The following is a 14,888-nucleotide window of genomic DNA, read 5'->3' as shown; positions in this document are numbered from 1 at the left end:
GGAGCATCTGCGTACCCATCTGCCAACTGCTTGATGGCAGCAGAAGTCCTATTCTGGTTAGCAGAGGTGGGGTAACCCTGTTGGCAGAGGAGAGGGTGCCTGCCAACCACAGAGGGTTCAGAGTTCTGCTGGCAAAACTCTGTAGCATAGAGCCATCAGAAACTAGGTCCTACTCAGCCAGTACCAGGCAGTCTGAACCTGAGCAAGCACAGTGCACTGACCAGAGTCTGCATCCAGCCCAGTAAGCACCAGACCCCCTTCCAGACAAAGCACAGGAGGCCAGGGTATAAGTAAAGGTAACATTTACTGAGAGATACAGAACTGAGTATTATGAAAGACGTACATGGATGGAGCTGGTAGCAGCGCCAGTGGCGGGGGAGATCCAGACCCCTCTCCCAGCATGCCAAGAGGAAAGGAGCCAGGTGCTACCAGACAGGTAACACAATGGAGATAACTGCAGCATATGTATTTGTAACAAACAGACCATCATAACATACACTTCTATAAGATCACATCTAGTGATTATATAAATCCATATAGAGATCGCTGTATAAAACCTTTGTAAAAAATATAAAAAACGTGTAAAAATGTGCATTTAAAAGCACGGCTGACAGGGACAGCTGGGCTGTAAACATTATACTGAGAATGTGCTTGTGGGGGCGCCTGCGCCACAGTGCCACGGACTGGCCCAGCCGCGAGACAGGGCTTGCATCAAGTGTTTGCGCTTCTTTGTTTCAGATTCTGCTCTGGAGTGTGCGCAAGGAGCAGTGGCAGGACCAGGGGGACGGTGACAGGACAGGCCTGGGGGATCTGGCCAGCATGCCTCTGTCTGCTGCCTGCTCCCCACCTTGTGGTCATTTCTCCTGGGTCGAGCCCCTGCTCCCAGCTGGGTGCATACTGGTAGTTACAGGGAGAGGGGAAGCTGGAAGTCCCTGCCCCCCTCACAACATGATCCAGACTCAGGATAGACTGCAGAAGGCTGCTCAGTTGATCCCTGGGGCAGGCAAGTGGATGGAAGAGCCATGATGAGGTATTGCAAGGGGCTGCCCTCACCAGAACCACTAGACCTGCTCTGGGTGCAGCATCAGGGAAGGATGAATGGCAGGTGCCTGATCTTCTCCTCCCCCATATTTGGTTGGTCTGTAATCACCTCTGAATTCTGGCTGCACAAGGTCTGGGGACACAGTTCTTTGTACAGTACATAGATTAGAGACCCTTGGAGACGCCACTTCCTGTCTCCTCCTCCTCCTGGCCCAGAGATCCTGTCACTTCTTCTCTAGTTGTTCAAGCAGTGGGTTGGCTTCACTTTCTGGCGTCTTGATGCTGTCTGTCCGCACAATGCATGTGGGACGGTGTCGGTTCAGCATCAGGATCAGCTGCTGCCTTTCTTGCTTCAGCTCCTCTATCTGGGCCTTCAGCTCAGCATTCATGAGCTCCAGCCGCTCAGACTCCTAGTGGGGCCAGAAATGCAAGCAGACGGCTTTAATCCACGAGCTAACAGATGAGGGAAAGCTCACCCTGCTCTCACCCCACCCCGGAAAGTGACCCTGCCTCTCTGGCATATACAAAGCATGAAGAGAGACTGTTCTCTGTAGCATAGAGTGGGATTGTTCCCTGCCGTGTGTTTACTAATGGTCTGCCCAGTTTTCAGTGATCCAAGTGAAGTAGACCAGCCTCAGGGGTGGGATGAAAAATCAATCAATCAGTCAATCAGTCTACACTTATTGTTAATGTGTAACACGCACACACCCTTTGCATGTGTCCACAGCCCTCTTCATAAAACAGCTAAACTCTGCCACCACCAAGGCATGCAGGTTTGTCCCCTGGTGAACAGATGGTCTGTGTGGCTCCTGCCCCCAGTAAGTCCCTCCAGAGAAGGTGCTTTGCAGTAGAAGCGCTTTCTCCATTGATGTAAAAATAAAGCTGAGGCTAAAGGGAACCCCAGGTTCTCAGGGGGTTGATGAGCACCAAGAACAGCAGCTTTTACTCTGACCTTCTCCTGCTTTGTTTCATTATTAAGAATAGTCACTTTTATGACAAACACATTTACAAAAGCCTGACATCTCAGGTATGGGGGACCGAGTCCTAGAGTTTGCCCCCACTGCACACAAATGCATGGGTGTGACCCCTGAGGGAGTTGAAGGGGGGCACATCTATGCTGCAGGTTGGGAGTGCAATAGCACACTTGCTCCCTGTGAGGGTGCCGCACTGTGGGAAGAAAGAGTAATTAGATAGCAAGTGCACCTGAACTGGGAATTGCCAGCCTCAAGGGCAGTGGTTCTCAACCTTTTTGGACTCAAGGCACCCCTCACTGGACATGAGGAAGTCTCCACAACTGTTGTGACTTGAGTGGCACCCAATTTCAAAAACTAATTCATATATGACAGTGTTTACTTCCCTGTACAGGGGCTGGGGATTGGCCAAACAAGGAAAGCCTACTCCTCACACCTCCTGGCACCCTTCAAAGGGTCCGGTGGCACCCCAGGGCCAGCATCTGATGAAGTAAATTCTAGTTAATGAAAGGTTCTGCTCTGTCTATAATCTCATGTAGGTAATATGTAAGGTGCATATCTGCCCAGCCTTCACCCTTGCTCTAAGAGCCGCCAGACTCTGTCCATTTCACTGAGGCATGTCGAGCTAGCAGGTCTCAAGAGCATGTCCTCAGGCTCACCCTGATCCCTGGGGCCCCTAGTTTTGTTGCACTCACTTGGGCATCTGGCTCATCAGCTGATTGGATGGGGCCTGGCTATGAGAGAAGCAGGTCTCATCCAGGTGGTGGGGCATGCGCTGGCAGGACACAGTCCAGCTCATGCCCCAGAGAAGAGCATGTCTGATGCCTTCCTGCCCTCACAGCCTTCTGTGCTGCAGAAGCAGGGTGAATGAACTCTTTAAAAAACACCCATGGGAGGGTTCCACTTTCATGCCTCTTGACTGGAGGGTGGGGGGACCCAGGTGTCATGCTGCACTGGGGCCTTGCTGTAGAGGTGATTGCTGGCCAGACCAATGGCCAGGGCACTCACCCGCTGCAGGAACTCCGTTCTCTCCTTCTTCTTGTTGCGACATCGGGCAGCTGCTACTTTGTTTTTTTCACGGCGCCTTTTCCTCCTCTCCTCTTCCTCATCCAGCTGGAAGGGGACACAGAGCCCCAGGTTAAAGCAGACGAGTGATGTGGTTCACAATCACTTTTATCACTAGATCTCATGGCAGGGAGCGATTGGCAACAGCATAAGCAGCAGCTGTGCATGCTGCCCACACACAGCTCTGTTCATGCTCTTCACCCCTGGTCTGTGGCACCTTTGGCTATGCAGGTCTGGCTTTTCCTTCCCCAACACCCTTGTCAATGTGCCTCAGTTCTGCTCCCACTGCTGGGGTCAGGGACTGGTAACCAGGTAGATCTGTGACACACTAACCCAGTGGGGGTCAACTTTTGTAGCTTGCTTGCCAAAAAAAAAAAAAAAAATCAAACCCCACACCTTCCCTGAATGACACTCCGATCCCCCTCCTCTATGTGCTGCTCAGATTTCTGCCGCATGCCCTATCTGCTACTGCTGCCTGAGCCCTCCATGGTCTCCTGTATACCATGCACAGAGGCTGCCTGTGCCACTTGTAATGTGTGTGCCTCAGGTTGACCACCCCTGACGTAGCCCATCTCCATAAGGGGCTCCAGGCTGAGGTAAATTCTCTGCATTAGTAACCTGTCTGTCTGTATCAGAACAGCACCAAATTTCACCCTACCCCAGCACAGAGATGTGCAAGCACAGGCAGAGAGGCTGGAGAGGTGCTGTGATAACTGCAAGTGTCAGAAACAAGAGACCTTGCCAAACATGCACAGGCTAGAACAACCAAAAAGAAGAGCCCCTCAGCACATTCCCCAGCCCTGCAGAACAGTGCCTTTGTGTCTTCCTCATATTAACTCAGAGCTGATCCTGTAGCAGAGAGTTCTCAGCTGTGGGACACCAATGTTCAGCGGGTGGGTGTCAAGGGCAGGCACAGGAAGAGAACCAATTGACACCCTCCCCCCAAAACAGACCTGGTGCTAAGTTGTTCCATGTGCACTAACTCTGGCGCAGGTTGCAACAGAGACACTCAAGTAGGGTGCCTTTAGCCCTGCTGAGATGTGCAGCTTGTTAGCCTAGATACAGCACCTGTATCACAACCATGCTGCTTCCTACAGAATCAGGATATACAGTGAGCTTGGGTAACTGCAGCCTGCCCAGCACAAAGGAGGGAAGCCAAAAGCCTGCACATGGCATTAGTGGAGAGTTGGACCATGCAGCATCAAGATGTCAAGAACCATTACTGGTGAATCAGCATGGGAATGGACATGTTTTCTCTGGGGACTATTCAAACTGTGCTGCAACTCAGGGGAGAGCGTCAGAGCACTCCTCACCTATGGTCTCCAGGGAAGAGACAAAGGAACTGTGTATTCCACAACTGCAGAGAAGCAAAGCACACAATGAGCAGGCAGGGCTTGGGGTAGGGCAGTGAGTGGTCTCAGGCCAGAAGCTGGTCAGAGTCAATAGCCACAAAAGCCTGAACAAGCTGTTTCTGACTGGCTCCAGTCACTCCCTGTGCAACACGATGGATCAGTGTCCTTGGCTGGGTGCACCTCTCTGGCCTGTTTATTTGTCACTGGCTGAGCAGTAGAAGGCACAAGGCCAGTGCGTACAGAGGGCAGCAAAGTGAACGGTGGATCCTGGCACCCGGATTCCATGACAGCAGGGGTTGGGGAGTTTCTCTGTGCTACTGACCCAAGCCACATAGACAGGCCAATAACCCTGTGGTCTGGAAACCAATCAAAGGAATAGGGGCACTGCTGCAACTCTGTTCACAAACCTAGGGCTGTCAAAAGACCGCCAAAAACCATTTGTCTAGGCACAGTGAAGCTCATTAACACTCAATCACCCCCAAAGACAATATTATGGGTGGACGGGTCATTTTCGACCTGGAGGGAAGTGGGCACTAGGGTCCCCCAGGGCTCAGTCCTTGGGCCTGCACTGTTCAATTTCTTTATTAGCGACTTGCATGATGGGGTGAAGAGCAGCCTGTTTAAACTCGTAGATGACACCAAGATTTGGGGTGAAGTGGGCACGCTAGAAGGGAAGGACAGATTACAGCAGGACCTGGACAGGTTACAGGGGTGGGCAAATGAAAATAGGATGGGATTCAATACTGACAAGTGCAGGGTGATGCACTTAGGCAGTAGGAACCAGCAGCATACCTATAGGCTGGGGAACTCCCTTCTCGAAAGCACGGTGGCAGAAAGAGATCTTGGAGTCATTATTGACTCCAGGATGAACATGGGCCGACAGTAAGAGAACACGATCAGTAAGGCTAACCGTACCTTGTCCTGCATCCACAGATGCATCACAAGCAGGGCCAAGGAGGTGATCCTCCCCCTCTATACAACACTGGTCAGGCCGCAGTTGGAGTACTGCATCCAGTTCTGGGCGCCGCACTTCAGGAGGGATGTGGATAGCATTGAGAGGGTCCAAAGGAGGGCCACTTGCATAACTGGGGGGCAGCAGGGCAGGCCCTATGAGGAGAGGCTACGGGACCTGAACCTGTTCAGCCTCCACAAGAGAAGGCTGACAGGGGATCTGGTGGCCATCTATAAACTTACTAGGGGGGACCAGCAGGATTTGGGAGAGACCTTGTTCCCCCAAGCGCCTCCCGGAGTAACAAGGAATAACGGCCATAAGTTGCTAGAGAGTAGATTCAGGCTAGACATCAGGAGACGCTACTTCAGTCAGGGTGGCTAGGATCTGGAACCAACTTCCAAGGGAAGTGGCTTCTACCCTGGGGGTCTTTAAGAGGAGGCTAGATGTTTACCTGGCTGAGGTCATTTGAGCCCAGTTTTCTCTTCTGCCCATGGCAGGGAGTCAGATTAGATCTACAAGGTCCCTTCCGACCCTACATCTATGAATCTATGAATCTATTATCATTACCCAGAAAATTACTCAGGTTGCACTGTCAGTAGTTGGGAGTCTGGAAAGTCACAAAACAATCTTAAAACTGCCACTGAATCAGCCTTCAGGAGACAGCCTTAGCCATGAACAATGCAGCTCTCCATCTCTCCATTGTGCCGGGGACTTCCAAATCCAGGAAGCTATCTAGCTAACCCACCTACCTAGATCTTAGCCATCAACTTGAGTGTGCTTCTTTGAAATGCTTAAGCAGCAGCATATTTTGTCATCACTTCAGCAAACTATCCTTGCCATCTCTAAAGCCAACTGCAGTCACTGACAGGGCAACTTTGTAGTAGTTAGGACCAAAGTGGACCATAGTCAATAGAATTCCCTCAAAGTTGACAGGATTTTAAATGTCACATAACTAGAATCTCTAATGGAAAGCTAGGAAGTTTTACACACGTCTGTCTGTATGAGCTGAAAACCATGTTCTCCAGACCTCCTACCCTCCACAGGCAAAATACTACATGCATGTTTGTAAAGCACATGGAAACACAAAAGGTGAGGGAGGAGGGAGAGAGGGGCAGAGCTGGCTGCCCAGATTCAATTACATACTTGAGTTTATCCCACTCCCTTCAGTTCAGGGAGAGGCTGCCACTGCCTTGCTCAGCCACAGGGACGGGACCACAATGAATCTGACTGGGGATGGCACCTTCAAGAGAAGGACTTAGTCTTTCTTTCTGGGGGAGTGCTCTGCTGTGGTCTGGAGGGATTTCCAGCAAGCACAGCAGCCACCCTTGGGGCAGTGGTTACATATTCAGGTGGCAGCTTCAGTAGAGTGTCAGCCTTACCCCAGACTCATGAAAGTTGCTACCAACTGTGTTAGGCATGCTAGCCACACCATTCCCTGGTGTGCTGTTTGCCACAGGTAACTGGGTGCCTTAGCCATACTAGCAGAACAAGATGCCTGACCTGTCCTGAGAGCAGTGGCTGTTTCTAATACCCCCGGAGATGGCCAGACAATCTATTCAGCAGTGTATGCTGCTCCCACCTGCAGAGAAGGTTCAGCACAGCAAAATGCCCAGCATTCACATGCTCCGGTCTCCACCCCTGCCCATATATAAGCATCCACACTCAGGGATACTCCTTCCAGGATGGGTTGGGAGGCAGCTTCTCCTTCCCAGTGCCAAGAAGGTACCTTTCCTCCTGGACAGGAGTACAGCCATAGGTACCGATTCCATGGGCACTCCATGGCTAGCGGGTGCTCAGCACCCAGGGAACCATGCTTGCAGACATTAAACAACACCCCCCCCCCAAAAAAAACCAAACCTGTGCTTTACTGGAAGCAGTAGCATGTTACTTCAACATAGCTCTGCAGCATCTGTAAAAATTGGGTGCTTCAGCAGGGCTTTCTGGTGCTTTTAGCTGATTGATTCAGCTTTAGTTATTAGATAAAAGCTCCAAAAAAGCCCCACTAAAGTGCCCCATCTCTACAGACCCTGCAGAGCCAGGGTGAAGTAACGTGCTGCCTCTTCTGGGCATGTGCAGGGCTCGGCACAGGAATGCACCGAGTTAAAAGTTAAGCACTGATTTTTGGGGGCTTTTTTGCGGGGGGAAGAGGTTATCTCAGTAAGCACCCACCACCAAAAAACAAAGTTGCTGCCTCTGAGTCTGGCAGGCAGGTGTCTCTAGTACAGGGGTGGGCAAAATGCGGCCTGCCAAGCCATTCTATCTGGCCCACGGGACCCCTAAAAAATTTAGAAAGTTAATATTTATCTGCTCCTAGCTGCCTGTCATGCAACCCTAGATGTCTTGCCAAAACTCAGTAAGCGGCCCTCTCCGCCTGAAATAACTGCCCACCTCTGCTCTAGTGCCTCCACTCAGAAAGGAATGAGGCCAAACCAACCGTGTCCACTGCTTTTAGCCACTCCTGAGTGCAGCAGTTCTGGCTTTAGGTCACCCAGGTTTTGGTTTCCAAGCTTTTGCCTTGGGCACTGCCATGAGGTGCTTTGAGCCTGAGATCATCATGAGTGTTGCAGAGGAGGAACATGCTGCAGCGCAGCAGCTTGGCTCCACTGCCTGGCACTCTGTGCCCTGGGATTTCCCCTTTTTCCCTGCATGGTATTTCTAGACTAACAGCCAGAGAAACCTCAGCACTTTCAGTACCTGCTCTAGACTAGCACAGAGCAGGGCAGAGTGCAGCCTGCTCCCAGACACAGGCAGATGATCGGGCCTATGCTAAAAAGCTCCATGAGCTCTCTGCTGTGGTGTCAATCACGGATATAGCTGGAATTTCATGGGGCCCCTCTGGCATAGTGAGAGGAGGAAGGCAGGATTCCCACTGTACAGATGGGAAGAGAAAGGCACAATGGCCATGTCTATGCTGCTTCCCAAGTGCTTCATTAAAGCACACAGCCCTACCTACCTCCTCCTGTTTCACATGTACCAAACCAGGAAATGAGGCAGTGAAGCCACTGAGGGCAAACCCCCTCTCTCGCACACACATAGTTGTGCGCACATACACGTACACACATGCTGGTCTCAAGCTACCCATCTGTAAGGCACTTAAGAGCAGCTGTGGAGGAGGACAGTGGCTTCCCTGCCTCATCTCTGGGTTTGTGCATGTGGAATGGGTGCTGGATGACAAGATATGTTCTTTAGTGAGGCACACTACAAAAACAACATAGATAGGCCCAAAGAGGAATGCAGCTAACGCCATGGAAGGAGTCACTGGCAGCAGAAGGCACCAGAAAAAGGGAAGCTTTGCCTCTAACAGGCTGGTATGTCATAGGATGTAGCTGGAGAAAGGGGCTGTGAGGGTACAGTAGAGGGTGGTTTCCCAGAGCAGGGCTGCCAGAAGTGGGTCCTGGCTAGGATACACTCAGAGCTCCCACAGGAGCGGAGTCCAAGGCTGGGGCCCTTTAAGTCTCTTTGCCCTTAATCCCACGAGGTGATCAAAGGAAGGCTGGGACTAGGAATCCTAGTGGCAGCCCACACAGCGCTGGAGCACTTTGCCCAGCCACAAGGGTGCAGGCCTGCAGCTTGATCCCAGTAACCACTGGGCAGATTCTATTTCTGTGCCTGAGATAGGTTCACACAGCTGCCCATTGCCACAGGTCTGTCAGGACTAACCTCACTTTTCACTGGCTGGGGTCTCTTCCCAAGCTTCACCTCCAAGAAATGCAGTGGCGAGATCATGGCCCCGATGTTGCGGATGTCGGCGTACTTCCGCTCTTCCGCGGTCAGGGTGGTGCCAGGCAGTCCCGTCAAAGGGCCAAGCCCAGGCAGAGCGCCAGCTGTCAGGGATGGGTCTGGAATCTGCCCTGGCATCATAGCAGGACAAACAGCTCCACAGTCTGGAGAGAGACCAAGACATGAGCTGTTAATGGAATTCAGCCAGGAAAAACCCAATATACCCCAACCCCACCACCACACAAGAGTTCAGAAGGATGTAGCTTTCTCCCAAACCTGTAAAATACCATGTGATGAGGCAACTAATCTACTCAGTTACAGGGCATCCTTTTCTGAGCCGGAGTCTCTATGGTGCTCTTGATGAGGCAGAAGACACCAAATCCCTTTGCCCTCTGCTTTGGTGCTGCAAGCTGTGCCCCAGTGAGAGTCTGTGGCAGAAGCATCACTTCAGCCCAGCCATGGAGAAACACACAAGAGGGCATCATACCCCTTTAGTGACTCTGGGAAGGCAAAATGACTTGAAGGAGAGGAGGCAACCCTCAGCTCTATAACAGATCAGGTTCAGGTACACATCTGTGGAAGATGCCCAACGAAGATATCTTATCTGGGAGAGGAGCAGATCCATCCCTGTGATGGGAGCTCCCCATCCCACCTTTGTGGCTCTGAATGAAACTCAGGTGCTGCACAGGAATAGCATGCACTCCAAAGAGCATCTCAGGGCTGAGGGTAGAAAGGAATGGCTTCAGAGAAGGGGCCTGGGAGACACCCATATCAGTTATTTACTGTGGTTACTCCAGTGCAAGGCTATAGGGGGAAAGCATGGGCAGGAACACAGGCCCCAGGACCACAATACATGCCAGTGCCCACAGATCAGCAGTGAGACTCACTTGGGATGATGGAAATCCTAGGTCTGAACTACAGAGGAAAGTCTGGACTGGTTACAGAGGCCAAGGAGCATGCCACTAGAGCCCACGTGGAATTTCACAGGCTTCCTGAATGAGGGTGGTGCCTGAGAGGCAGTGATTATCAGGTAGAATACACAAAGAAACCAATAGTAGGTCAAAGGGAATTGACCTGCACAGCAAAGGCATACAACTATCCTGCAGATGAGGACGGTGAGAGAACTCAGAGGCAACAGAGCACAATAAACCCAATGGATAGCAACAGCTACTGGGACACTACTTGGTCAGTGCTACCTTCAGGGAACAGCTTTTTGCTGCCAGAGACCACTACTTCTTGAAACACCTTGTTCTGGATCAGATAGGATCTGAGGCTACCTATAAACTTAATTTGAAGTAATTCTCAGGAACTGATACAGGAAGAAAGAGCAGTGGAGCCATTAGTGTCCAGAACATGCAGGAAATCTAACACTGTAAGGTTTAGGCTGACAATTAGGGCTGTCGCAGCAAGACATGGGAAGGGGAACTTTGCCCAAGTGAGAACAAAGAAAAATAAAAAGAAACCAAAGTCCACAGAACTAGCATGGAAACTGCTTAAGAATAACTTAGAATCATAGAGGGGATCTATTTCCCAGGGCAAACGAGAGGAAACAAACAGGCAGAAAGGAGGGGAAAAAAAATCAGGAGGCACAACAGTTTATTCTGGCCAAGCAGAAAGAAATCCAGCCCAAGCGAGACTAAGGGATAGGGACAAGCTTTGGCAAATCACTTGCAGGCTGGAAGATGAGAGGAGGTAGGAGGAAATATGAAGAACAGTAGCCAAGAGTATGACATTATTTAATTAGATCTGAAGTGGGAAGCCCACGAAAGAGCGAGTGGGATGCCGAGACCAACAGACTGCAAGGAGTACAGTCAGACGCCAACTATGGAACCTCTGTGTTTGCATAACAGGACTGCAACACTTGCCAAAGACCCAGTTACAATAGGCCCAGTTCATTTCTGTCCACACAGCAGCTTTTTTCACAATGCAACCGTATGCCACCACATTTGTGCACTGCGCTCGTTACTCCGCTTAGCTGGATGTGTGTCGATGCACTCTGGAAAAGCCTGGGTATAGGCCATCACAAGGTAATCAACATGACACCTATGAAAAAAGTAGTAGATAGAAAAGTCATACCCCTGAATTGGGGTAGCTTCACCCAATCTGATAGAGGATTACCCTGAGAGTCATGGATAAAGCAGTATTGGTGGAAATTACACTGGTTCAGGTTTTGTCTTTCTGCATCCACCGTAGTTTGCTAAGGGCAAACAGTCTGTTTTATAGACTCTATTGCCTGCCATCCCAGGCCACCAAGCAGTTACAGTAACAGCCACCTACTGTGCAAGATACCTTGGGATAGTTGCACATCTGCCTGTTTTTGATCCCAGTGTAATTTACATAGGTGTAAAATTTCAACATCTGTTCTCCTGGGGTATGTGCTTATCTGTCCATGCCCCTACAGTACCTCGTCTGGGGAGAGAATACTTTGGTGACTAGCACACAGGACTGAAGAGCTTGGGAAATGAATCTTGCTATATCCTGTTACACAGAGCTAGAAGGCAGGGGAACTAACTGAACAGAGTCAGGTGCTCCTCTACCCAGCCCACCAACACATTTAGAGCTGGTTAGTTACATGAAAGCAGACACATACCAGTGCAGGTAGTGAGTTGCCACGGTCACCAAGGGCAGAATCCTACTGCACTTACATGCCTAAATGGCAGTTTTCCAGTCATGTAACTTCCATTTTGGCACTTCTGAACAGTTTGTAATTGCATGCCCTGTGCAGTGTGGACACACATGCATCCACACAGCTACTGAGCATTGCAAACTGTGCCTCAGTGCCGAAGGCGGCAGCTACACAGGTGGAGAACTGCCAACTAGCCTTGTAAAATGATATACAATTCTTCCTTAACTAGACACAGCCTGTGTTGAACTGATGCAAGACATATCATGAGAGGTTATATACTTGGTTTAAAGTTAAAAGTGTGGACACAGCTTCTGGGTGGATAAGAACACTGCAGAGATGCATCAGCTAGGGGTTGATGACCAAGCAGCTGGTTTTGGGAGCTATCTAGAAGAGGGAAAGCAGGTAATAGTGATTAGTTCAAGTTGTTTGGAGCATTTATTAATTTCAATGAGAAGAGGAGAGGAGCAGAAAGAATAAGCCCAGCTGAGAATATAGGTGAGTCAAGTCAAGATGGACTGGAAAGGTTGCCAGAAGATCCCGACTACACTAGATAAGTGGGCACCACAAGGGGAGTCCAGTCCACTCTGGAATAAGTCTGTGCACTACAGCGGGCTAGGAAGTGGTTGTTACCTCACATAAGGGAGCAAAAACAGTTCATGGAAGGCATCAACATGCAGCAGCAGTCACATAAGTCACTAAAGGATGGGAAACCATTACTGTCAATTCAGGGCAGTTCCACAGGATCAGAGCAGAAAGGAAAAGGCAGCAGTCAGAGAGGCATACGGGAAGGTTCCAGACATAGAGAAGTCAGAAACTCCAGCACTAAAGCTGGAGACTACATAGATGCTGCTTGATAAAAATGGATGTCCTTCAAGTACTTCTGCCTATCTGGCATCAGACAGATGGAGACAAAATACGCAGTAATATCATTTGGCCTGAGAAAAGACAGATTAATCAGCTGGTTGGGACTCCAAAACCAGAAAACAGTACAAGGTATTAACCTTCCTCATGGCAAATGAGAACAAGGCAGCTGTAATTCCACATGTTTGGAAGTGGTTACATTTAACAGAAATACAGAACAATACCTCTACATAGCAAATCACTGAAGCAGCATGTCATTCTCCTTTTATGCTTTCCAAACTGATTTATGGCTAAAAAATTTTGCTCTCTCAAGAGTTCATACAACATCCTCTCCGAAAGGGACCACTCTGAAAAGAAGATTGCAAGCAGGTACTCCAGCCAAAATGCTCATGGATTTCATAAATAAGCTGCTCCTCAACAGTAGGAGGATTCAGCTCAAAAAGGTGGGTTGCCAAAGGGTATATGATCACAGAACTGGGAATAACTCAGAAAACTACCATTTGGGGATGCTGTGTGTGTGCCTGCAAGTTAGACATATCTAGGTACTGTCACTAAAGGCAGCATGAAACAGCTGGGGAAGAATATATGTGAAGGTACACCAGTAGCTAAAGACCTACCCCAGGGATAAAGTCTTATCCTTACTGCACAACTTCACAGAGAAACACACAACAACTGCCAATCCCAAATTCTAGACCCCAGGCTTTAGATCTTAAAATTTCTCTTTCAGATAATCAGTGACAGAAGCATTCAAATACTCCTTTGAAGCCATTCTTTGGGAAAAACAAGCAAGTCCAATGCTTTGTGCTGTGGAGATCTTACTGGGTTCTTATAACGTCAAGGCAACTGTATGTCTCTACTTAGCTAAGAAAATCATGTTCTGAGAATCAGTCACCCTCATGCAAATGTCGTAAAGGAGCACCAATCCACCTTTCCATGTTCCGAGTTGAAAACTGACTCAGGCCCAGGGGGTTGGGGGCCTGACTGCCTTCCTAGCCCTACCCTGATGCTCTGAATCACTCTCCTGAGAGCCGGTGGCTAACTCTTGTTATAGTGCCCAAGCTGGAGGTGCCTGGGGAGACAATCTTTATTTTGCCCAATATCCTTTCTGAAGTAGCTCCAACTGGAAGAACAGCCATTCTTGATGATAATGATCAATTTTTTATTATAGCTTAAGGTTTGGCCTTTACAGTACCACATGTATGATGCAGGCTGTGTGGATGCAGTCAGTAAATCTTGGAGTAGTTTTTAGTGCACCATAGACCTGAGTCAGTGGTGCAAAGGGCACTTAAAGCTTATCCTAGATGCTGGAACTGCATCCATACAGCCTGTCACACCCATGGCACTGTGAAGGTCAATTTAGGCACAGTAACATATAGCAATTAGGTCCTTGGTCTCAGGTATGTGATTCAAAGCATATAGGTAAGGTTCCACAGCTCAGGAGAGACTCACTACAGAGTTAGGCACATCTGAAAGGTGATTTAGGAATTTGAATGCTCAACTAAAAGTCCTTTAGAACTGGCCAGTAGGAAGCACTGGGCACATGGATGCATCTGGATGCCCATCTCTCTCAGAAGCTTAGACATCTTATTCAGGACAGCACATTAAGTATCTCTATGCACTTTAGATCCAGAGACTAAAGTGCCCTTCTGAGGATGGACACCTAATAGACATCATGGGAGTGTCCACCTTTTATGTAACAGCCTAATGGTTAGAGCACTCACTCCAAGTGGGACACCCAGGTTTTAGGTCCTCCTCAGCTTATAGGGATTCAAACTGACATCTACCTCCCATATCAGTGTCTTCTTCACCAGTCTGGGCTTCCTGAACTGTCTCTGGATATTAAATTAGATAGCTTGGTTCTGCTTTCTGTCTAGCTATCAAGACAGGCTTTCACAGATTTCATAGATTTCACAGACATTAAGGCTGGAAGGGCCGCGGAAGCTCATGGAGTCCAGCTCCCCGCCTGAGGGGCAGGAAGTCACCTGGGGTCACAGGATCCCAGCAAGATAAGCATCCAATTTTCTCTTGAAGGTGTTCAATGTAGGTGCGTGAACCACCTCCGATGGCAGACTGTTCCAGACCTTGGGGGCTCGGACAGTAAAGAAATTCTTCCTTATGTCCAGCCTGAAAGGGTCTTGCAGTAATTTATAACCATTCGACCTCATCAGCCCCTGGGGTGCTCTGGTGAACAAACGTTCCCCCAGATACTGGTGGTCACCCCTGATAAACTTATAGGTGGCCATCAGATCACCCCTGAGCCTGTGCTTTTCCAGCCTGTCATCATAAGGTCTGTTTTCCTG

The 14,888-nt window shown here is 49.5% G+C and overlaps 1 protein-coding gene across 1 annotated transcript in view; it reads right to left on the bottom strand.

Moving 5' to 3' along the window:
• Positions 1-285: 285 nt before the first annotated feature.
• Positions 286-14,888, bottom strand: part of JDP2 (Jun dimerization protein 2) — a 29,667-nt gene continuing 15,064 nt past the window's right edge. The window contains exons 2-4 of the mRNA XM_090033720.1: positions 9,042-9,265; positions 3,021-3,125; positions 286-1,451 (exon numbers count right to left, since the gene is read on the bottom strand). Of these exons, the coding sequence (XP_089889846.1) occupies positions 1,266-1,451; positions 3,021-3,125; positions 9,042-9,242 (492 nt within the window). The 5' untranslated portion in view covers positions 9,243-9,265 and the 3' untranslated portion in view covers positions 286-1,265. The remainder of the gene's footprint in view (positions 1,452-3,020; positions 3,126-9,041; positions 9,266-14,888) is intronic.

This window comes from Crocodylus siamensis, chromosome 2, assembly GCF_052110815.1.
Source record: "Crocodylus siamensis isolate JL-2025a chromosome 2, ASM5211081v1, whole genome shotgun sequence".
Taxonomy (NCBI): domain Eukaryota; kingdom Metazoa; phylum Chordata; order Crocodylia; family Crocodylidae; genus Crocodylus; species Crocodylus siamensis.
The sequence above is the reverse complement of the archived record's forward strand: the minus strand, read 5'-3'. Positions and strand labels throughout refer to the sequence as shown.